At 43.1% G+C, this 24,335-nt stretch overlaps 2 protein-coding genes, 1 long non-coding RNA gene and 1 pseudogene across 3 annotated transcripts; 1 reads left to right on the plus strand and 3 right to left on the minus strand.

The window, feature by feature from the left end:
* Nucleotides 1-2,623: 2,623 nt before the first annotated feature.
* LOC102714123 lies at nt 2,624-3,277 on the minus strand. Its single transcript, XM_015840813.1, has one exon. It carries the CDS (start codon nt 3,275-3,277, stop codon nt 2,624-2,626), a length of 654 nt encoding a protein of 217 aa, XP_015696299.1.
* A 5,382-nt stretch (nt 3,278-8,659) lies between these two features.
* On the minus strand, nt 8,660-16,611 carry LOC102714402 (ankyrin-3-like). Its single transcript, XM_040527565.1, has 5 exons — nt 16,448-16,611; nt 12,165-12,757; nt 9,712-10,310; nt 9,460-9,580; nt 8,660-9,306 (listed from the first exon to the last, which is right to left on the minus strand). The coding sequence occupies exons 1-5, from the start codon at nt 16,609-16,611 to the stop codon at nt 8,660-8,662; spliced, it is 2,124 nt and encodes a 707-aa protein (XP_040383499.1).
* A 5,336-nt stretch (nt 16,612-21,947) lies between these two features.
* On the plus strand, nt 21,948-22,922 carry LOC107304886 (annotated as a pseudogene).
* LOC121055391 lies at nt 22,666-23,531 on the minus strand. The gene is made up of 3 exons (XR_005812524.1): nt 23,359-23,531; nt 23,194-23,267; nt 22,666-22,844 (listed from the first exon to the last, which is right to left on the minus strand). It is a non-coding gene; the product is annotated as an uncharacterized LOC121055391 (long non-coding RNA).
* Nucleotides 23,532-24,335: the final 804 nt, after the last annotated feature.

A 24,335-nucleotide genomic window follows, 5' to 3' on the forward strand; every position in this document is an offset into this window, starting at 1 on the left:
TGGCGCGTCCATAAAACTGGCAACGTTCCTTAAAAATGGCATGGTATCCGTTATGCCAGCACCGAAAATTTCGGCCCACCAAGCTCGCAGAGAGACATAATAGTACTTAGCCCAGTAACGGAATTTTCTAGCCGTTAGGCCAATTGGCAGCCCATTTAAGCCTCCTGTCACTCTGACTATTCATCTTCTTCTCCATCGCACCATTCACTGTAGCCCCAATTCGCTCCGGCGATTCCCGTGTCCACCGAGCCCTAGCCTCCGCACCCAGAGCTTTAGCCTTTCTTCCATTCACTACGCCCGCGCTTCCCCTCCAACTCATCGGAGAGCACCCCAGATGGCCTCCCCAATGGACTCAGGAAAGACGCTGCCACTGCACGCATGACACTCCTCCATCATCTCCGAGCAGAACCTCTCGGTGCTATCTGGGCCGGCCTAATCCAGAGCAAGGAGGTAGCGGGATACCGCGGCGCATCTGGTGAGGAATTTCCTACCCCAGACTCTCGAGAAGTGGTAGTATTTGAGCCGTTCTTCAAACGAGGTTTCGGGCTACCTGTGTCTTCTTTTTTCCGGGGTTTATTGGATTTTTACGAAATCAAACTCCATCACCTCAACCCCAACTCCATTCTTCAAATCGCGGTGTTTGTATACACCTGCGAGACCTTCCTTGGGATCCCCATCACTTCAACCTCTTCCTCCATCTCTTCGCCGTTAAGCCCCAACCCAACCGGATCCCTTCTCCCCTAAGGCGCCTGAGATGACCCGCCTTCAAGACGGTGTCAAGGTAACTTGACCCAACCTTTTCGTTGTGGCTTGATTAGGATTCTTCCGTTCGCCGAAGTCATATTGCAAGGCCCTTTTCAGGAAATCAAGCAACATCAACCCAGCTGCCCCGACCGGTTCTAGGGACGTTCAGCCCCTGGGTCCATCAACGGCCATCGTGTCGGTTGCCTCGAGTGCAGCCCCCGTGCCCGCAGCTGACCCTGTGACAGGGCCAGCTATTGAAGCGACCCTCGCGATCGTCTCGGCCGCCACTCCGGCTCCGACTGCCGAGCCGGAAACCGTCATAGTGCTCCCGGCCACAAGCTCTGTGAGGCCGAATGCTAGGGCGTCCGTCCCATTGGTCGTGACAACGACCTCAGAGGCGCCCGCGCCGAGGGCCTGAGAAGGCCGCGCCGAGCAGGTCAAGGCTGACCTGTTCGACCAGTCCAAGGACATCGCCAAGATTGAGCGGTACATCGAGAAGTCGGTCAAACTCATGAAGGTACGCTCCTCGACCGTCACCCTCTGTGCGCGATTCCATTAGCTCACGTCATATCGTTCAGGGAATCGAGGCGAGCTCTAAGGGGAAGTCGGAGGCCATGCGCTTGCTTGACCCACAGCCGGGGAACATAAACGCGCTGCGTTAGGATCGTGACGAGATCCTGGAACGCGCGAAGGCTTTGGAAAGCCGCCTGCAAGGTGAGATAGCTGACCTTCGCGTGGAGCAAGTATCGAGTCACGCCCGGATCAAAGGTGTGACAATCTGACTTTGCTTGTTATTTTTACTTCATAACTGAAGGTTATCCTCTTTTGCCAGATCAAGACGTAGCCTTAGGGGAGCTGAAGAAAGCGAACACTGGGCTGCAAGCCGAGTGCGCCAAGCTGCTAGCGGTGAAGGCCGAGCTTGAAGCCGAGCGCTCCCAGCTATCGGCCTCGAAGGCTGTGCTGGAAGCTGAATGCACTCGGCTCAAGAAGGCCAAGGATACCGTCGTCGCCGAGCTCGTGGGTAAGTTCTTTTTACCCCATCCTTCGTTCCTCCCCACCAGATGTTTGTTGAATCGTACGCTACTAGCACATGCGCAATCCCGGGCGAAATGCGAGGTGGAGGCTGCCGAGGCCAGGACCCAGGAAGCTGAGCTAGCTCGAGACCGACTCGTCACGGTTGCCCTCAATGTGCTCGGGGCGACGCCGCTGTTGGCGCAGGGCTCCTCGTTGATCAGCATAGACGGCGTGGTCCAGCAGCTCGAGAAGATGCCTGCGGCTCACAGCGCCGAGTTGCGGGAGACGGCGAAGTTGGCGTCCGGCCATGCCCTCACCATCGTAAAGTCGCTGTACCCCTGAGTGGAGCTTGATGCCATCTGCGACGGGTTTGCCGCTGACTGTGACGAGGAGATGGCGATGAAGTACGTTAACGAAGCGCAAAAGGCCGCTGAGTCAGTTGCAGATGACCTTGGCCTGTAAAGAAGTAGGAGAATTTGCAGTAGTTTGCTGTGTTTGGTCTGAACAATTGTAATGTGGTTTTATTTAATCTATTTGCTTTTGAGTCTTTTGCTATGGTTTATCTCATCGTCATGTGAAGAGTTATCCTCTCGGCGTGTGCCTATCCTAGCAGCCCCCGGGTAGACTTAGCCAGCGTGGAGCTTAGCGTAGTATTGCCCGGTTTGGTGGCGAGCGAGGTGTGGCCGAGCGGATGTGCCACTGCATCCATACTTCGATTTAATTACTGTTAGAGAGCTCGTAGGCAGCAAATTTTATTAAAGAGAACCTAAAGGTGGAGTACATTGTAGCCCCCGACTGGTCTTCCGAGTGGGGACCACTCGGTGAGGGCAATCGAAGGTGAAAAAGAAAAATTACAAAAAACTGACTATGTGTGGATGGGGCGTAGCTGTTCGATGTTCCATGAGTTCTCTAACAGCCTTCCGTCTTCCATCCTTAGTCGGTATGAGCCGGGTTGGGTGACCTCGGCTATGATGTAGGGCCCTTCCCAGATCGGGGAGAGCTTGTGTCGGTCTTTTGTGGTCTGTACTTTGCGTAAGACCAGGTCGGCGACTAGGAACGCCCGTCCACGAACATTCCTGTTGTGGTATCGGTGGAGTCCCTGTAGATAGCGTGCCGACTGGATGGTTGCAATATCCCTAGCCTCTTCCAACCTGTTGAGGTCATCTTCCCTAGCCAGGTCTACCGTGGACTCGTTGTAGTTGCGGATGCGAAAGGATTCGTGGTCAATTTCGATAGGTAAGACTGCCTCTGCTCCATAGACGAGGAAGAAGGGCGATTGTCCCGTGGCCCGACTGACGGATGTGCGGAGTGCCCAGAGTACCGGTGGCAACTCTTGTACCCATTGTCTGGCGTAGGGATGTAGTCGGTCAAAGACTCTGGTTTTGATTCCTTGAAGGATCATGCCATTAGCTCTCTCCACCTGCCCGTTGCTCTTTGGGTGTGCTACAGACGCGTAGCAGATCTTGATCCTGCGCTCTGCAAAAATCCTAAAAAACTCCAGAGATGAACTGCCTACCATTGTCCATAATGATATAGTTTGGAATGCCAAAGCGGTAGATAATGTTCTGTATAAAGTCTCTCACATGCGCCGAGTCAATTGTGGTGACTGGTTTGGCTTCTATCTACTTAGTGAATTTGTCGATGGCGACGAACAGGTGGGTGAAGCCCCTTGGTGCCCGCTTGAAGTGTTCGACGATGTCGAGTCCCCAAACAGTGAACGACCATGAGATTGGGATGGTTTGCAACTCCTGTACCGGCACGTGTGTCTGCCTTGCGAAGAATTGACACCCTTTGCACTTCCTAACCAGTTCTTGCTCGTCTGTGATGACGGTTGGCTAGAAAAAACCTTGCCTTATGCCTTTCCGACCAGTGTCTTGGCTGAGGCGTGGTTGCCGCAGAGGACCGAGTGGATCGACTGGAGGATTTGTTTGCCCTCGTCGGGGAGCATGCAACGCATAAGGATGCCCGACGCGCTCCGTTGAAGGAGCTCTCCGTCTGACACGATGTAACAGTGGCTTCGTCGGCTAACGCGCTCGGCTTCTGCCTTATCCGTCGGGAGTACATCGGTGAGGAACTTGATGAATGGGTTTCTCCAGCCGTCGTCGAGGACTGCTATCGTGCGTTCGTCGGGGTTTGGCGGTTCGCCATTGCTCCCTTCGTCTGTTGCTTCACTCGGGGTCGGCTTGGGTTCGGCCTTCTTCCTGACTGTTGGCTCCGTGAGGTGTTCGATGAATATATCGGTTGGCACCTGCAGGCGCTTTGACCTGAGGTTGGCTAATTCGTCGGTGGCTTTGTTATTGTGTCGTAGGACGTGGACCAGCTCGAGCCCATCGAATTTGTCCTCAAGCTTGCGCACATCCTATCGTTAGGCTTGCATGTTTTCGTCAGTGCAGGACCACTCGTTCATGACCTGGTTGATTACTAGCCGGGAGTCCCCACGAACGAGCAGCCGCCTAATCCCGAGGGATATAGCCAACCACAGCCCGTGGATGAGCGCTTCGTACTCGTCTATGTTATGCGAGGCTGGGAAGTGGATTTGGAGCACGTTCTTGAACTTCTCACCGTTAGGCGATATGAGTACTACTCCAGCTCCAGCCCCCGACATGCGTAAAGAGCCGTCGAAGTACATTGTCCAGTAGGGCAGCTCTTCTGTCGCGGTTTCCAGCTGTACGTCGGTCTACTCAGCTACGAAGTCGGCAAGTGCATGTGACTTGATCGTGGTGCAGGGTTTGAAGGTGATGTTGTATGGCATTATCTCCAGTGCCCACTTTACGATGCGGCCTTGCACTTGTTGTGTATGGTGTCACCGAGTGGATAGGATGTGACAACTAAAACCTGCTGGGCTTGGAAGTAATGAACAAGCTTCCTTACTGTGATCAGGACGCCGTAGAGTAGTTTTTGGACTTGGGGATACTTTAACTTGTACTCCCCGAGTACTTCACTAATGAAGTAGACTGGCCGCTGGACCAATTGGGCATGCCCATCTTCCTCTCGCTCGACCACGAGGACCGTGCTGATAACTTGTTCCGTGTCCGAGACGTAGAGTAGGAGTGGCTCGCTTGGGTTGGCTGAAGGCAGCACGGGGGGAGAGGTCAAGTATTTCTTGAAGTCCTCGAATGCTTCTTGTGCTTCAGAGGTCCACGTGAAGTTGTCGGTCTTCTTCAATAGCTTGAAGAAGGGTATCCCTCGTAGGTCGAGTCGTGAAACGAATCGACTAAATATCGCCATACATCCGGCCAGCTTCTAGACGTGTCGGAGCTCGCTGGAAGGCTTCATGTTGAGTATGGCCTGGAGTTTCTCCGGGTTTGGTTCGATGCCCCTTCGGGACATGATGAAACCAAGGAGCATGCCAGAAGGGACGCCAAACATACACTTTTCAGGATTCAGTTTCATCCTGTATCGTCGGAGGTTGTTGAAGTTTTCCTGTAGATCATCTAATAGGTCATCCTTCTTCCTCGACTTAACGATCACGTCGTCGACGTATGCTTCTATGTTTTGCCCGATCTGATCGTGGAGGCAACCCTGGATCATGCATTGAATGGTTGCTCCAGTGTTTTTCAAGCCGAACGGTATCGTGATGTAGCAGTACGCGTCGAATGGTGTGATAAAGCTAGTTTTCATCTGATCGGCCTACCTTAGGCTGATCTGATGATAGCCTACGTAGCAATCGAGGAAGCTAAGTAATGCGCAGCAAGCCGTTGAATCTACAACTTGGTCGATGCGCGCCAGACCAAACGGATCCTTAGGGCATGGCTTGTTGAGATCCGTGCAATCAACACACATCCGCCACTTGTTGTTTTTCTTCTTGACCAAGACGGGGTTGGCCAAACAGTCGGGATATTTGACTTTTTTAAGTAGTTTGATGCTAGTAGGAACATAATTGGATCAAACAAAATATAGGAACAACAATACCAAGCTATGACAACTCATGTCCTTGGCTACAACCCCTCTCTTCTCTAACACTTGTGGAACACGATGAATGATAGCACACCCTCATGCCACTCGACCTCCGCACAATAGCGTGCTCTCGTTGACGCAACGGTGAGACAGCAGGGAGCCATCGGCGAGCCGACAGTGAGTTTTTTTTGTTTCCCCTCCCCTATTTTCAGTGATCAACTCTACTTCACACTCTCGAGACAAATGTAATAATATTTTTCATTCGAGTCACATATACAGGTGTCGCCGGACAAGCACATTTTCTTGGAGAGGCAAACCCAAATGCAATGGGTGTACGAGGACGATGCCATGGTGTACCGAAATGTCAGTTACATTCTGCTTTTATACACCATATTTGATGAGATATTAACATATTCCGCGTAAACTATCAATCATACAAGTTGACCTTTTGGCCTAATCTTAAGATACTTAATATGGATCACCTTAATTTAATTTGCAGATTATGTGTTGAGCTGGATGGGCATGTGTTGTATAATAAATTCCCAGATTATGTGGACCTATATCTACAGTCCACTTTCTAGGAGAGATTAAAAAATCTTTCAAGGCTTAAAAGATACATAGAAGCATAAGTTTTATTTTAAGTTACACAAAAGAGTTTGATAAAGTGTACGTTTCTTTAATTAATAATGACCAGCTTCTGTTGGTGTTTATTATTTTGTAGAATTGGTTGAGAGCAAGGGAACGGAGTAGTTACGTTGTTTTGTGTCTTTCTAAAGAGGAAAGTTTGTGTGGTATACGTTGTTAACTAGCTCTCATTCACTTTGACGTGGAGTAGTACTTCAAACTTCACACACCCTTGGTTGACTATTTATAGGCCACCACCCAACATGTTGCATATCTAAGTTAGATTACTCTACACTACATTATTTTAGAACTTGTCTTAAAACATACAACATACATATACATACTACATTTTTCTAGAGATTTCCATGGTTTTCTAGGTATTACTTAATCATTGCTTCATAAATATTGGAGAGGGTTAGACATGCATGAGTTGGCTAGAAGTTTAAAGAAATGAATTAGCTTCTTAACCATGCATGAGTTAGCAAGAAACTTCAAAAAATATATTAGCCTCTTACCCATACATGAGTTAGCTAGAACATTCACGAAATTAAATTAGCTTAACAAACTCAACCTTAATTCATTTCTAACAAACCCCAATAAGCTCTCCATCAGGGATGAATTTTCTTTTTCATAAAACCTTTTCATTTGGCAACAGGAGGTTGTGACTGGTTTGCAATTCTCTATTTTAAATTTCTTCAAAATATTTTCAACATATTTCTTGTGATATAAATATTTCTTCATTACTTTAATATACTTCCATGCCTAAGAAATAGTATAATAAGCCCAAATAACTATGTATTCATCATGTCTCTTTTAAATTCTAGTATCATGTTCTTACTATTACTACTATATATTAAAGCATCAACATATAGTGAGATAATTAAAATATTTATACCTTATTTCTTAACATAGATAGTAGGCTCACTTATGCTCTTGGCAAATTCTTTTTGAATAAAATACTTGTCAATTTGACTATGTTATGTTCTTAGTGCTTGTTTTAATTCATATAGTGCCTTCTTAAGTCTATATACTTTATTTTGTCCCCCTTGAAATGAAAAATCTTCTGGTTGTTCAACATAAATCTCTTCTTCAAGATAGCCATTAAGAAAAGCTGATTTAACATCAAGCTGTTAAATTTTTCACCTCTTTTGAGTTGTTAGAGCAATTATTGTATGGATTGTTTCTAGCCTTGCGATAGGACCATATGTCTCGTATTAATCAATCTTAGAATTTTTTTTAAATCCTTTTGCGATAAGCCTTACTTTGTATTTTTGTACTGAGCTGTTCGGATTTAATTTGTTTTATAAATCCATTTAACTCCAATGACATCTCACGATCAATCAATTACCAAGTATTATTTTTCTCAATCATATAAATATCATCTTCCATGGCTTTTACCCAGTTTTTATATTTTTCAGCCTCTCGAAAACTTTATAATTTGCCAATAAAATAATTACAAATTTATGTTGTTATGATTCTCATGATTAACAAATAAATTCTAATAATTCAACCATATTTCTTACATGTCCTGAAGTTGATTCTAATAATTCAACCATAGGACTCGGCGGCGGTGCTCGCGGCCGAGTTAATTACTAAACATTTATATTGTGTGTTAATATTTTGTAACCATATTGTTATGTTGTTGAAATTCAAAATAAAAATAATTAGTATTTAATTTCATGAAAAAACATAATTAATATACATTGTGGCTTAATCATGACTACACATAATCGTAAAAGGTATTATTGTCAATCTATTTTGTATCCTCTCTTTTAGGGGTTCTGAAGCAGACCAAACTAGCCAAATAGTTTTCATCTGCTCTCTATCTCCCACGTGAGTAGCTCTCACTGGAGTTGAAGTTTGGAGCTAGCATGTGGAGTTTAGAGCCGGCGGAATGGACACATAATCTCTTTCTATCAGAACTTTTAGATTTTCGCTTTATATAAGCTGCATGTGAAGAGTGTGACGACCTATTATATCTCTCTATGATTTTACTCTTAAAAAATTTTATTGGACTCTACTATATATATCTCTAACTACATATATTTTATCTCTACCTGGGAATATTTTTATTTTGTATGTTATCAATTGTGTTAGTTTAGGAAGAGTGAAAACCGACCAGCAGTTTTGATCCATCATGATTTGTAACAATCAATAGTTAACAATAACAAATTGAATTCAATCAAATATTAAACATAGAGTTATACATGTTTTAATTAAATGCAGTAGGAAAAGCAGAAATGCAACGTACTCTGGAAGCATTAACCAGTGAGCAGCCGGAGCCGGACAATTAGTGATTTGGGAATGCAGTGCGAGAGGATTTAAAACAATGATCGATCTCTTCCCGACAAATTTAGGAAACGAAAATCGATCGAGGGCGTCAACTTTTCTGCTTCAGTTGAGCAACGCGAGCAACCGCAAAGATGAGGCCATACGTCCAGAAAAGTTTGACCAGGTTCCAGACGAGTGTCGCGGAGAAGCTTTGAAGCCGCCGGGAGGTCCAGCCCAGACTGGTGCTGGTGGCCGGATGCAGCGGCCAAGAAACCGTGACGCCGAACCTGTGGAACATCACCCGCAGAAGCCTGAGATCATGGCCGAGCGGGACGTTTCCGTAGACGACGAAGATGGAAGCGAGCACGCCGGCGACGACGGCGGCGCTGACGGAGATGTCCAGCATCACCACCGAAACGCCGAGCGTGAAGGCGACGAGGATGCTCCTGAGCGCGACGTGGAACAGCCGCACGGCGCGGCGCGCGTAGGCGCAGCGGACCAGAGGGTCCACGGTGGCCCGGTTCCCGTACTCGGCGAGGCTGTAGGTCGCCGCCACGGAGAAGAAGAAGGCGAAGATGTCGGCGACGAGGAAGACCTTGAAAAAGTAGCCGGCGCCGAGCGCCGGCGTGCCTTCCTTGGGGCTCCTCGTCTTGTACGACCCTGGCATGGTGAACGCGGCGGCGAAAGTCACCGACGCTATCAGCACCGATGCAACCAAGACGCTCTCGCTCGACCGTGAAAGGTTATCCCCGTGTGCTTCGTTCTCTTTGGAGCACCTATCGCAGCCAGGTTCATCATGCGCTAAATCCTTTCCTTTGGAGGAACTACCACTATGGCTAGGTTTAGGTTCATCATGTGCTAAATCCTTTCCTTTAGAGGAACTACCACCATGGCTAGGTTTGTCATCACTTCCAGACTTCGCCTTATTTTCCTTCATTGAGCAGGGAGCACGGATAAATTTGTCACGTCTACGAGGACTTAAATGAGCTCCGGAATGAGCCAATACCCTGATCATCCATTCCGTCGGGTTCTGTACATTTTTCATTAAAAAAAAATTACAAATCTGTCAGTGTCTCTCTCATATATCTTCTCGCAGCAACAGGGCCGGCCAGAGATGCTCCGATTTCGTGAAGACAAAATTTTCGATCGTTTTGTGCGTACCTGAGGAGAGGCGAACGGATTCCCGGTCCTTATCTTGCTTGCAAGATCGAGTGGTGTATAGCCTTTGTTGTTGGCATGGCTGAGCTCCACGTACTTGTTCCCCAACAGATAGCTGAAGATGGTCTCGTCTCTTTTCTGAACAGACAGATGCAATGCAGTATTTCCGTCATTGTCCTTCATGTTCAGAACGTGCACCAACTTCTCTCTCGGTTTTCTCCATAGGAACATGGTCAAAATTTCCATCAGCTTTGGTCTCGGTTCTACGCACACGAACTCGACGACGCTGCGGTTTCCGTTCTCGACCGCGATATGAAGAAAGGTCTTGCCTTCAGCGTTGCGAACGGCAGCTGAAGACAAGTCGTCAGCATCGATCAGCGACTCGATTGCGTCCATGGCGCCGACTGAAGAAGCTATGTGGATGGGGAACATGCCCTCGTTATCTGGCATCTGGATCACGTTTTGTTCTCTTGCGCTATCAATTAGTAATTTTGTTATGCCCTTGATTCCAACGGATGCCGCGAAGTGAAGAGGCGAACTTCCGTCCCCATCAGATTCGTTTATGAGATCTTTTTTCTTTTCCACAATTTTTCTGGTAAGAGCTGCATCGCGTTTCAATTTGTCATTAATTTTGGTTCAAAGTTGTGGAAAACTATTTACTATAATCAAAATTCTCATTGATAAATAATATGTGGGCATGTGCAGGTACTTGTCATCTGTACCAATTAATCAGCCCTTTCATCCATTAATTAGACCATAGTTTTCGATTATTAATTAAAGTTCTACTAGTTTGCCGATGTAACCCGGCCGTGCATTGCACAAGTGTTGTTATTTGCTTTATGATAATCTTGTGGCCTGAAATATGACTACATGTTTTCTTGCCTTAAAATTTAAATTAGCGCTAAATGCAATGGATCTACCAAGAATAACACTAGGATTCATGAGAGAAATTGACTGAACAATAAGTCCTCAATTGCAGTTATTAGTCAATGCAAAACTTAAAATATCATCTTGCATTTGGTGACGTTGTCAATATGTTCATCAAAGAAGAGATTATAATATCATATTCATGATTAATATATTATGATGAACAATTGGTTTTGCAAATAATTTATTGAATGAAAATTTGTTGGAAATATTTATATTGTTAGTGTGAGTACACATGACTAATGTGGTAAGGTTACAATGTATCTATCAAAAAAATGGTTGGCTTATTTATGTTGTTGCAGGTTATTTGAGGTCAATTTTGGTCAATGGTGAGAACCAAGACTAGATTTAGGGAGAAGCCGAGGTCTAGCACGATCAGAACATCATGTGATAAGGTTAGACTATAGTTAGGATACTTGGGTCAACGATAGTCAACAGCAAGATCATGACTGGACTCAAGGATCAATGGAATGATCAACGATATTGTGTGATGATATTGGCTACAAGGTGGCATAACATATATGAATACAGTGTGGGGATGTTTTCGCCACGGGCTTCACACGTTACGTCTACAAGTGCTGAAGCCATTGTGTAGAAATTTGGAGAAGAAAAGGTGATGAAGAGAATCGATATGGATGTTATTTGGCTGTCGCTACAGTACTGCATAGCTTTCGGTTCTAGGAAACGAAGACATGGATTAATTTGGAAATTGTAATTATATTTGGAATAGAGGTTGAGTCCTGATCAGGAGTTATACTCATAATAGGACAAGGTGTCCTACTCCTATTTAGTGATAAAGGTTTTGATATAAATAGATAATGGGTTGAGGCTCCAGTGACAATTTTTGGTAGAGAGAAAAATTATGGTTTGAGACGATGGCTTTGTATGCACTTTGTAAACATGTATTGATGCAATAAAATTAATCTATTATCATGTAAGTTCTCATTTTCTTAAGTGGTCGGACCTGTGCCATAAGGGATTAATATCAATAGGTTGGTCTAAAAATTTTGGGTTTTTCCCCAATAAAAGATTTGGTTGATTCATTCACTCCCGCTAGTATGTTTGGTGATTCGTTTTGATCCTACAGCTTCAACCAATAAGGCATTCCCAATGCTAATTTTCAAGACAATATATGATCTGTTTACTTGACAAAGCAACTAAGGAGAAGAGTGCCACATAGAATTTTGGGACGTTTTAAACTTTAGTTGTAATTTTTGCATGCATTTCCAAATTTGTAATTTTCCCACGTTGTGTAAGTTAAGATGATATAAGGCATAAGTTTGTCATATACGTTGTGTGTAAATTTAGTTGACTACTACATTCATTTCATGAAATAAAACCTTCTAGCATTGACTAGATCTATATATGAATGTAATACATTTAGACATACAAATAATAAAAATTAGTCGACAGATATATAAATCTAGGTCATAGCTAAAAAAATCTTCCAATATAAAACAAAGCAAATACTACAAATAAATCATTCGCCTAATAAATTATAAAAGTGAAAAAAAGTATACAAATGTTACCTTCACTCCGAATAGCTGCGGCGTGTAGCGCATTTTGGCCGTTTGGTCCGTAATAGGCCAGGTGTTGGCCAAAAGTGGTGATTAGATTATCAATGACGACTTGGCTGTATCCCAAGGAGACGGCGACGTATAGCGGAGACATGCCGTCCTTTGGCCTCACCGAAGGGTCATTTGTGCTTCGGGAGGTAACCGTTTTTTGTTCCTCATCAGTAACTCCGTCCACGAATTCGAGGAGATGCAAGACCAGTTCGGCATGACGAGCCCTCAGTGCACGGTCCAGGGGAGTATAGTTCATGTCGTCGCGCGCAGAGAAGAGCGTTGGGTCTTTCTCGAGGATCGCCGTCGCGCATTTCCTGTGGTTTTCACCATCGCCACTGTCTGCTACGACATGAAGCAGACAAACATTCCGTAGGATCTCTATAACATCTTCAGATGACACAGTATCACTGTTATTAGTGTTAGCCTGATCAACAATTTCACCCACTTCTGTGTCTTCTGCAGGACCATTATTGTCTAGAGAATTGTCATCCCTTCTTCGAACAACAACTTCAACCGTGGCACCGTTGCCCGTACAACAAGAAGTTACCAACTTGCTGCAGCAGGAGTGATTGGTGTGTTACACTGAGTACAGCTTTCAAAGAGTTGGGACTAATTAAGAATTTGATTTGAAAGAAGCCGATGAGTAATTTGAAAGTAGTTCGATCGAACTGCGCAGCCCATGCCAGCTAGGGCGTACGTCCACATAGCTGCACAGTGTTCGTTTCTCCTAATCTATTATGCGAAGAGCTTTAATTTTTATCACTTTTAAAAAGATATCTTGAGCTATCATATTTTCAGTATAAAATTTAGCATCTTCAGATATTTAAGGTATCAGAATTTTACACTAAAATTTTGATATCTTAAGATATTTCTTAAGAGGGCAAAAAAACACATTACGCGTAACATGTAGCATACTAGCACACATATACTCTCTGTTAAAAACAATTGACTTGAATATAGTGATAGAGCCCGTACTTGTAGAGAGACATCATTGATCATTCAGACCATCTATGCTGATTTTTATTGGGAACCGTCATTAAATGACCCCACACATGCCTATATATCATTAGTCATTGACTAAGGGATAATAGTTGTTAGCTCGTAAATAGTCTTTCTCATCTACTTCTTTTTTTATAGCCACACCAACAAATGTATCTATACTAATCTAAAAAGGAGTTGTAATTTTTTTATGGCCGCACCAACAAATGTACACAGGATTTATTCGATCCATTTTCTACCGTCAGATGCACATATCTAATGATTCAGAATGATGTAAAACAACTGTCTCTTGCAATCCTACGTGTAGGACACACCCCTGATCACGCTCTCTACCACGGTGATTCCTCCCCCTGCCCCCGGACCGAGCAGCACGCTCTCTGCCGTGGTGATTCCTCCCCCCGCCCCCCGACCGAGCACTGCCCCCAACGCCTTGACACAGGCCGCCGCTGCTCCTGGCCACCGCCTACCCCGCTCCTATCCGCCGCGACGACGCAGGTCGCCGCCGCCCGACCCACTTCGACCGGCCAGTGACGCGGCGGTAGGTGCTAATGGGGCGCCGGAGCGGCTCGTGGCGAGCAGCTCCATCACCGACTACATGCGGTACCGCCGCCCGGGGTCCGGGGGAGGTGGGGGCATCAGGGTGTGCAGCGAGGAGCTGCAGACGGCAGTGGTGCGCTTTAAGAAGCGGTTCTCGTGGTCAATCCTCCACCCCTTCCTCTATGTAAGCCTGTTGATTGAAGCTACGTGACACCGTATCTCTCCAAATCATGGAGATTTTTCTCAATGGGACGAAGAGAAATTATGCGTAATCTCACCCAGCAAACTGCAATTCACTTTCGACGGTTTCAGCTTGCTGAGAAAAAACATTCCCCCGTGTTCTGATTTTACTTCTCTTCTTGCTACGGGCCTACTCGGGTTTTGGGTTTTTGATAAGAGATTTTCTGACTAATAAGTACTTAGTGGTGAACTTGTGTTACTTCTTAATTAGCATCTTGTCTGTGATTGATTTTGAACTTTCTGTTTGCTGCAGGTTGATTTGGTTTCTACTGCCCATATTGCTGACAAAGAGTATGCGCTCTAGGCTCTTTCATGTTTACCTATTACTATCTACTGACAGTCATAGTTGTTGGCATTGAAAAACTTTTGTCTATGGCAATCATCATTTGCTTATTGGAAGATCCACTGTGTTCATTTTCATTTTCACAATGTTGCAGTATCTGTATAGTTAACTACTAGGCTAAGTACATTAGCTGAAATATACAGTTTTATTTGTCAGATACTTCGATAGACTCCAACAAGCACTTCAAGATTATGATTGTGTGCTGTATGAAATGGTGACAAGCCGTGAGAACTTAAAAAATCGGAAGGACCCAACGTTTGCAAATAAGCTGAAATCTTTGATTGGATTCAGTATTCTTGGTTTCATACAGAAGCAAATGGCAAACATCCTTTGATTGGATTACCAGCTTGATTGCCTTGACTATGGAAATAAAAAATGGCAACATGCTGACCTTGATTTTGAGACATCCGAGCAACTCCAGGTAATGATGTGCTTGCTTACGCTAAGCTTTTTTGCTCCCTACAATCTTTCCCTTGTGATAACAGCTTGAGAATAAGAAGTATGATCTTTGGATCGGTTTGTGCTATTACTGTTGGAGGGTGCTATTAATTTACGAATTACATGGGTATCAACATTTATATGTAATTATTTATTTTTTACATAAAAATAAGTATTCTGCTCACTTTTTGTTTTTTTAAATAAATAAAAACATCTCCATAATATAACGTATATCTATAGTCATTGTACGCCGATATTAATATTAAATGTAAGTACACTAAGATAATTTTTTGTTCACGTATACGTATGTCTGATCGTTGCTCATTTTTGCAGATTCATCAGGCGTGTTTGCGTGGATGATGGAGCAAGAAGTGGCACATATATGCCCTACAAAGTTAAAATGTCTTACCAAACTAATGGACCTTTGAATTTGATATGTTCAGTAATTAACCAGACTTATTATTACCTACCACAAGGTAACAAAGTTTAGTTACTATGTTCATTATCATTATTTTCTTTGTATGCTTTGCAGAATATGAGTTGATCGACCAAGATTTTATTACACAAATGACGGTAGAAACATCACCTCAAAGCACCAAATTAGTTAACATAGAAGATGTGTATGTCGATCAACATCGATTGTCATGTCTTTTGGATAAAAATAATTTTGTCAATGACGATATAAGTATAACTACATTTTTAATCAAACTTAAAAATAACTCAATATGCGTGTAACGTGTTTGAGTTAAAAATTAAATTGCGTTCACTGGCTTGTATTCGTGCTTCAGTAAGTTAAAATTTGACCGAAATGAGTCAAAGCTTAACTCACTTTATTCGGAGCACCTCGCAAATAATTCAAATAGCTAAAATTTAACTGCATCTTGTATAAGAGGGGTGGTTACTCTATTGGTGGGTGGTGTGGGTCTGATTTGGTTGTGGTATGTCACGCGTTGTGTACTCCGTGGCGCTCTAACAATATAAAGGGTGAGTTATGTGGCATATTAACTTTGTTTTTATATATTTTGTGTGACATGTTATGAAAAAAATAACAAATTTATTCATGTTTATCATGACATAGAAGGAAACATGCCTTGCACGTGCACGATTACTAGTTTGGAGTAATATTGAACTATTTAATAATAATTGCTTATCAATCTCTTCTCTTCCACCACCCTCTCCTCGATACTTAAAAAATGATTTTTCCCATACCACCGGCTTTTCTTTTGTCAAACGGCCAAAAATTTAAGAGCCATATATGTACAATATCTGAGGCAGCATCAGGGCCAAAGACCGCATGCAAAAGCCAATTTTCACAACAGATGCTTCAAAATACTGCCGATAAAAATAGGGTGGATTTTATGGACAATTCACTTGGAGCTTTTTAACGTCTTTAAAAAAGTAGTATAAAAATTTAGTACCCAATGTACCAAAATTTTACGCTAAAATTTTTGATAACTCAACATACTTTTCAACGATGGTAAAAAAGAAAAACGCATTCACTTAGCTAGAGTACCATCCGTAAAAATTGATTGTACCGTCCAATGAAATTGATTTTATCGGCTGATTGTCTTAAGAAACTGCCCGTATACATGCAAATGCCACTGTTTCTCCAAAAAAAAAAAGTATAGTAAAACTTGAAATATTATAGTACCGCAGCAAATTAAAGTAGTGAAAACTGAGAACTTGCCTGATGAAATGAGAACAACCTTCGGCTGAAGCATCCAGCTGCTTCCCATCCAGCAGCTGGCGTAGGAGATCGGCATTTCCTTCTCTTGCAGCTCGCAGCAGATCCTTCTTCAGCTTCTCTATCTGTTCATCACTGCGAGATGATGCCGGTGGGGGACTCGACATGATCTCGATCGAGCGGAGGTCGAAGCAGCACGAATTCTTCGTTGCCACCGATCGATCGATCGAGCGTGCGACTTTCAGAGGCACCTACGATATCGTATTTATATAGCTCTAGCCTTCAGAGTTGGAACTTATTCAGTGTCTTATTAAATTATTAAATTTATTAAACTTAAAATTGATTTCAAAGTTTTTCATCACAGCTTATTTTCCAGAGTTTATTTTTGAATAGCTAAGAGATCGTACGTAAAAAAAATTATTTATAAATTATCAAATATATCATTTCGCTTTGTTTCGTGAAAAGCCATACGACGACCCTCTCGCTCAAAGCTGGCCCGGGGGTGCTTATTTTTGAATAGCTTATTTTCCTTGGCTTGCGCATCTGGATGTGGTATATGCTTTTTGCCCAGAATTGGATGTGCGCGCGCGCTCGTGTTACCCAACGTCGTCGATCGGGTCAGCTGGCTCTCGCGATCGATTATTAGATCATTTAGCTAATATGTGCACCGGAGACGAAGTCTCGCTAAGTTTTGTGAATAATACAGCGTGTCGGCATTGACTTTTGTTAATGAAGTTGCCCACTTGACATCATAAACTAATGCTGCTAGTTTAATAATTCTTCCTAATTATTTGGATGTCTTTCACTATGATTTTCTATTAAAATATATAATAAATAAATAAATTTTTACTTATTAAAATACTCTTTGTAGCTCATATATACGTCTTGTTCTACTATTTTCAAACTAAATATTTTAAAGTTCACTTATAATTAAAGTTTTTACCACATCCTTATTCAAAATGACAAGAATTATGAAACACGGGGGAATGTATTAAATGTTGACGGTCCATAAATGCTAACTTTAATGGTTGGCATAAAAACAATAATTAAAAGATAAAGCATCAAACATAGTGGTAGACTAGTAGGTCTTATTTGTAACTATTTTCACAAGTTTTGATAAATATTTTGCATAAAGGTGACTAGTTATCTAATTAAGGGAAAACCGGAGTCATTAATGGAGAAAATACACTTCCAACCTATGGGAAGCAAGCACAAAGGATTATGGGCCACCATTCGGGAGTAAACCAGTACAGATCGATGGGAATCAGTGAATACCCACATCTAGACCCATAGGTCAACCACTGGTTCGACCGAACTGCAATTGGTCCAAATTAACCACCTCAATTTTTTTGTGGAGCCATGCCCAGGTGAAGGCGGTGGATCCAAGGGGTGGGCCGAGCCCTGGTTCAGCTGAACGTACCGATCTTTGTTCGTCTCGTCCTGAGCTTCCACTTATTCGGCTAGCTCTTGGTGTTTCCCCAAAAGCGGTTCCGAGTGATTCCCACGAGTTACGGAGTTCATTAGTGTCTTAGTGCCACTATAAAAAGAAGGATAGAGCTCCACTGTCACCACACAACTCACGCACGTGCAAGGGCTCCATTCCAAAAGACGAAGCACTACCAAATGCTTACAAAATAAGGAGAGTAAGGTTAACCACTCATGTTGATATACATGCATATAAAAAATATTTATTTATTTTTATCCATTATTAGTAAAATGGAATATAAGAGTAACTTATAATATTCTATGTTTGTATAAAATCTTTGAAAAAAACTAACGATTAGACAAAGTTTTGAGCAAGATCTAACATGGTGATATTTGTAATACTCCATCTTGTCTTTTTATGACACGTTGAATTTTATATCTATATTTGACCAAGATTTAATGCATCAAATTTGATGTAGATAAGATAGATAGAAAGTGCGCATGATTTTGGGAGCCGATAAATAGAAGGAGGGTAGATGGAACGTAGACCATCTAATTTAATGCAAATAATTTCAGTAGTTAAATTTGTGCAATGAGTAAATGAAGTTTGTGCACTGTAGGATAGGATAGATATACAACGTTCTCCCTACACAATATTATGACTTTACGATGCATCCAACTGTAGAAGGAAATATATTTCTGATTAGAGGGCTATCTATCCCCTCTCCGTCCCCTCCCCAAACCCTAGACCATGGTGAAGCCGTCGCGACGTCGTGGCAGTGGCCGTCCTCTCCCTCTCCCTCTCCACTTCGTCCGCTTCATTCTCTCCTGTCCCCATCCTCGTCCTGTGTGACTCGGAATAGGGAAGAGGGGACGCCAGATGGAGCGTGGTCGTTCCCCACGCCTCAAGGTCGAATCTGCGGCAATGTCGGACAAGTGCGAGATCAGATTCCAAGGCGCATCAGGCGGTCCAGGACAAGTCACCCAGGCCTCCATTTTGACAGAGTTTCTTCTTCCCCACCGCCGCCACCGCTGGATCTTTTAAATTGCCCTGGTAAACTAATGACTTGTTATTTCAGCACCCTTTTCCATCACATTAACTGTTTTCTTTTCCCCCTTCAAATGTCGTCTCGTAATGGCAAATCAGATGAATTCAAATCACTGGGAACGAACAGACTAGTTACTTGTGAGGACTTCAAAAACGCTAGTCCAGGTGCCTTGCAGCAGTACGATGTCTACCTTCACTGGTTTTACTCCTTTCATAGAGGTCCTGCACCTCTGGCTGATGCTGCCTCCATGGTAGGAAATTTTTTTATTTTTTAAATCTTTTTAAGAAATAATTTCTATTTTGTGTGGTAGGAAATAATTTTTTTATTTTGTGTTTCCCCAAAAGCGGTTGAGAGTGATTCCCACGAGTTACCGAGTTCATTAGTGTCTTAGTGCCACTATAAAGGGATGGGTAGAGCTCCACTGTCACCGCACAACTCACGCACGCGCAGGGGCTCCATTCCAAAAGACGAAGCACTTCCAAATGCTTACAAAATAAGGGCATGTTCAATGATGGGCTCTATCTTAAGCCACATCAGCAGAAAAAACTCATCGTATAAAGGACAGTCTATCAAGCTGACTCTAAACTAATTAATTTCTCATTTGCATTCCATATGCTTAGCGTCTCTAATTAGAGTCAACACACGTACAAAGCAAATTTTATGGTTGTCTCCTCGTTTTATGCACTAAGAGTCGATGTTTTGTTGACTCCATACAAAACAACCAATTTTCTTTCTCCTATCGTCTCTCTCTTCCACGTCAGCAAGCATACAGCGATAGAGACGACAATTAGAGCCCTTTGTATGTGCCCTAAGGAGAGTAAGGTTAACCCCTCATGTTGATGTACATACATATAAAAAATTATTTATTTATTTTTGATCCATTATTAGTAAAATGGAATATAAGAATAACTTATAATATTCTATGTTTGTATAAAATCTTTGAAAAAGACGAAACAAAGTTTTGAGCAAGACGTAACATGGTGATATTTGTAATACTCCCTCTGGTCTTTTTATATCACGTTGAATTTTAGATCTATATTTGACCGAAATTTAATGCATTAAATTTGATGTAGAGAGGATAGATGGAAAGTGTGCATGACTTTGGGAGCCGATAAATAGGAGGGTAGATGGAACGTAGACCGTCTAATTTGATGCAAATAATTTCAGTAGTTAAATTTTGCAGTGAGTAAATGAAATTTGTGCACTGTAGTATAGGATAGATATACAGTGTTCTCTCTACACAATATTATGACTTGTACGTTGCATCCAACTGTAGAAGGAAATAAATTTTTGATTAGAGGGCAATTTGAATCTATCCAATGCAAATCGAACTACTGTGGGCCTAGCTTACTGGCTGTGACGCGGCAGGCCTTCTTTGTCCTCTCCATCCGTCCCCTCCCCAAACCCTAGATGACCATGGTGAAGCCGTCGCGGCGTCGTGGCAGTGGTGATCCTCCGCTCCCTCTCCCTCTCCCTCTCCCTCTCCCTCTCCACTCCATCCGCTTCATTCTCTCCCGTCCCCATCCTCGTCTTGTGCGACTCGGAATGGGGAAGAGGGGACGCTAGATAGAGCGTGGTCGTTCCCCGCGCCTCAAGGTCGAATATGCGGCAATGTCGGACAAGTGCGAGATCAGATTCCAGGGCGCATCAGGCGGTCCAGGACAAGTCGCCCAAGCCTCCAATTTTGACAGAGTTTCTTCTTCCCCACCGCCGCCACCGCTGGATCTTTTAAAATGCCCTGGTAAACTAATGACTCGTTATTTCAGCATCCTTTTCCATCACGTTAACTGTTTTCTTTTGCCCCTTCAAATGTCGTCTCGTAATGGCGAAATCAGATGAATTCAAATCACTGGGAACGAACAGACTAGTTCCATGTGAGGACTTCAAAAACGCTAGTCCAGGTGCCTTGCAGCAGTACGATGTCTACCTTCACTGGTTTTACTCCTTTCATAGAGGTCCTGCTCCTCTGGCTGATGCTGCCTCCATGGTAGGAAATTTTTTTATTTTTTAAATCTTTTTAAGAAATAATTTTATTACTAAACCTCTGGGGAACTATTTTCAAATCTAAACCTTTTGGTCACACCATCAACATTGGCGTGGCAAGACAACGCTGCCACGCAACCTTTTTGGTGCGGCGTGGCATCACAGTCTTCCCACGTGGCATGACAAGACAATGCTGTCATGCCATCGACAATGGCGTGGCAAGCCGTTTGGCCACGCCAATGTTGGTGGCATGACTAAAAAGTTCGGTGAAAATATTTTTCCCAAAGATTTAGAAATAAAATTATTTCTTAAAAATGTTTTTTAAAAAATTTCCCATGGTAGCTGATGCTGCCTCCATGGTAACCCCCGATCCATTTCTCTGCTTGCTTACCTCCACGAAATCAATACAAAGTTGTTGGGTCATCCGAAATTTGTTTCTCTTTTACAGAAACTATATATGCTATGCTAAACAAAGTTTTAAGTCATTGGATTCGTCCAATACAAATTTTACTGATACGACTCTAATACTAAATTCATACCAACTGTTCAAGTGTTAACAAACACGATTTTAACTGTTGTTAACGTACTTTTTATGGACACGTGATGTAACCGTGTGATCCATTTTTGTTCCTTCTCGTGAATAAATAGGAACCAAATAATTAGAATTAAGCTTTCATGAGAAAAGCCTATTCTGTGTAGTCAAATCCTCCAATACGAAATATATGCTCACTGTACAAAACTTCTAGTCCAAATGGGGCTTCACTATGAAACAATTCTTTGGGTATTTTCGCTTTTTTAAGCGTTTGAACCTATATGTGGCCAGCCCTCTTGCTTCATTCATTGGGCTGCGTGCTGTGACGGTAACTGCAGCGTCCATACGAGGCTTTTTTTTTTTTTTGTAATTGCTCCTTCGTTTGTATGCACAGAAGGATTCACTTAAATTACACCATTTATCTTTCAAGTAGTTATTGGATGCTTTTCCTGGCATAATATGCATAAGCAATGATGGTTTCTTTCTTTGAAAGTGTTTGGAGAAGGAGAAGAGCATGGAGCTCTTGTGGACCAATGTAAAAGCCTTCCGTATTATTCGTGGTTACGTAGTGGGTAAATGCATTTTCCAATGGATGAATACCGCGATTAAAGGAGAAGAAAAAGGAAGAAAACGTCCATTTGGCATCGATGCTGCTGAGGTACATCTGCAATCTCCAGGCTGTTTAGTTTGACTGATTGATTGCCATATTCATTCTGACATTCTGTTTTAACGATTGAAAGAGAAGCTCACTAGTTTCTTGTATCGGTTATTTGCCCCCCCCCCCCCCCCCCAAAAAAAAAAAAAAAGGTTTCAAGTGTATTGCTAAGGAGGCTGAGTTGATTTCTGTTTCTGAATGGCTGAGGCATGGGCGCCGTATGCTTAACGATGAGGAGTACGCCTTGTGCCATGAAATCCGGGCCATTGCGGTTAGTTTTTTCATTTTCCGTGGGGAGTGGTCTGTTGATGTTGCTACTGCCCTTCTGGTATGTGCATGTTTGCTTTCACCTAACCATATTCTGGTATACGTACTTATCTGAAATTTGTGTCACACGACTTTGATCAATTTATTTGCACCATATATCAGGGTATCAGAAAGGAGGCTGAGTGGCTGATTGCGAACTTGAAGTGCGGTCCTGTTGAATCCATTAGTACTTCCATGAAGATTCGGCAATTTGCCTTAGATTTTTCTCACGCAGAAGATTTATGAGTACTCATCACATATAAAAAGGAAGAGAGCAGTGAAAGTGAAATGGCCTCTGAGAGTGATGGTGATGCCACTGAAGGAGAACATACCTACTATGTGGTACGGTTTATGTTCTGAAAAATATGCTCTTGATTTTACTCAATGGAGATATCAATCTCATGCTACGGTTGTCTCACATGTTTGGTTTTGGATTGTTGCCAGGGTGACCTGCATGACGAAGACTACATAAAACTTGGGAGGATGCCGGAAGATTACTTGAAACAATTTACATAAACGCATGCTGGGACCAAATATAATATATCAGCTGTTTTCTTTTGGTGAATTTCTCTTGGACAAACCTATCCGCTATCTCTGATCATACATGTGATGCTGTCGTCCTCGTCCGTTATGCAATGAATTTCCTTTTTCTTTCGGCATAGTTATGCCCAGTGGCGGAACCAGGATTTCCAGACGCACAGGGCATAAAGTAAAGGCAAGAACTATCCAGGAAAATTCATTCAACTAGGAACAGTGATGGTAAAAAAATATAAGACTAAGCTAAATTTTATTAGCATACCTAGTGAGATGTAGCACCAAGTCTTCGTGATTTTCACTCTTCGTTAACAGTAGGGAGAGAACTTGAACCCGAACCTACAAAATTATATATATATGTAACTATGTAAGTGATGAAAATTATGAGAACTGAATTATTTATTAAATTACAAAACAAAGCACGACAAACCTCTAGATGTACGTAGCTAATGCTTCCGTGTCCTCATAGCATGGTAACGTTCTATAATCTTGCAATCTTCAATGCTAGCAAAAACATCTCTCTTAATGTGTGAGATCGGATTTGGCTATAGAGGGGGGTGAATATAGCTAAATTGTAACTATCCCCGAAAAGAACAAAATTCCAACTCGATCGCAAAACTCCAAAAAATATCTCTGTGAAAATAGAAGGACAGGAATGGAGATATCAAAAATAAAACAAAGCAGGAAATATTGACAGGAATTTAAATGCGAAAAGCATAAAATTTAAATGCGGTAAATAAAATTTCATTTGAAGTTTACAAAGCTTGGTTCACAAGCTTAACAATAACAATTCATGAGAGTTATTGTCACATCTAGCCAACATAAGCTAGAGTAACAAACCACTCTCGAAAAACATTTTTCATTTCATTACAAAGTTACAAACTCAAGCAACCATTTCATCCCTATTTATAGGGCTGATCCTCCATTGGAAAAAGACCAAAATACCCCCAAAACTTGGCGGCTACTCTAAGTCCTCACAGCCGTCGGACTGAGAATCAGCGCTCCAGAATGCACCACATAGCTCGCCACATCTTGATCCGTTGAACCGTAGAAGATCTAGCCTCCAGCTGCCTCCAGCCCGCGCGCACGGGAGAGCAATCCTGCCACGCGTCGCCCTCCGTTTGGAACGCTCGCGAGCGCCGAAGCAGAATAGGCCGCGTGTCCCGTGCGGGATAGCTCCTCCCACCTGAAGCCAAACACGCACGCACCTGCGGCCTGGGCCCGCTCGTCAGCGGCCGAGCACACCGCTCGCGGTCGCACCACGCGCGTCCTGATGCCTCGCTAGGCCCGCCTGCCAGTGACGCTTCCTCCATGGACCGAACGGTCGACGCCGCTTCCTCCCGTGAGCAAAAACGCATGCGTGCACTCGCACTTCCGACTTCTCTGCCGATTGCTTGCCATCCACCC

This window comes from Oryza brachyantha, chromosome 9 (assembly GCF_000231095.2).
Source record: "Oryza brachyantha chromosome 9, ObraRS2, whole genome shotgun sequence".
NCBI lineage: Eukaryota > Viridiplantae > Streptophyta > Magnoliopsida > Poales > Poaceae > Oryza > Oryza brachyantha.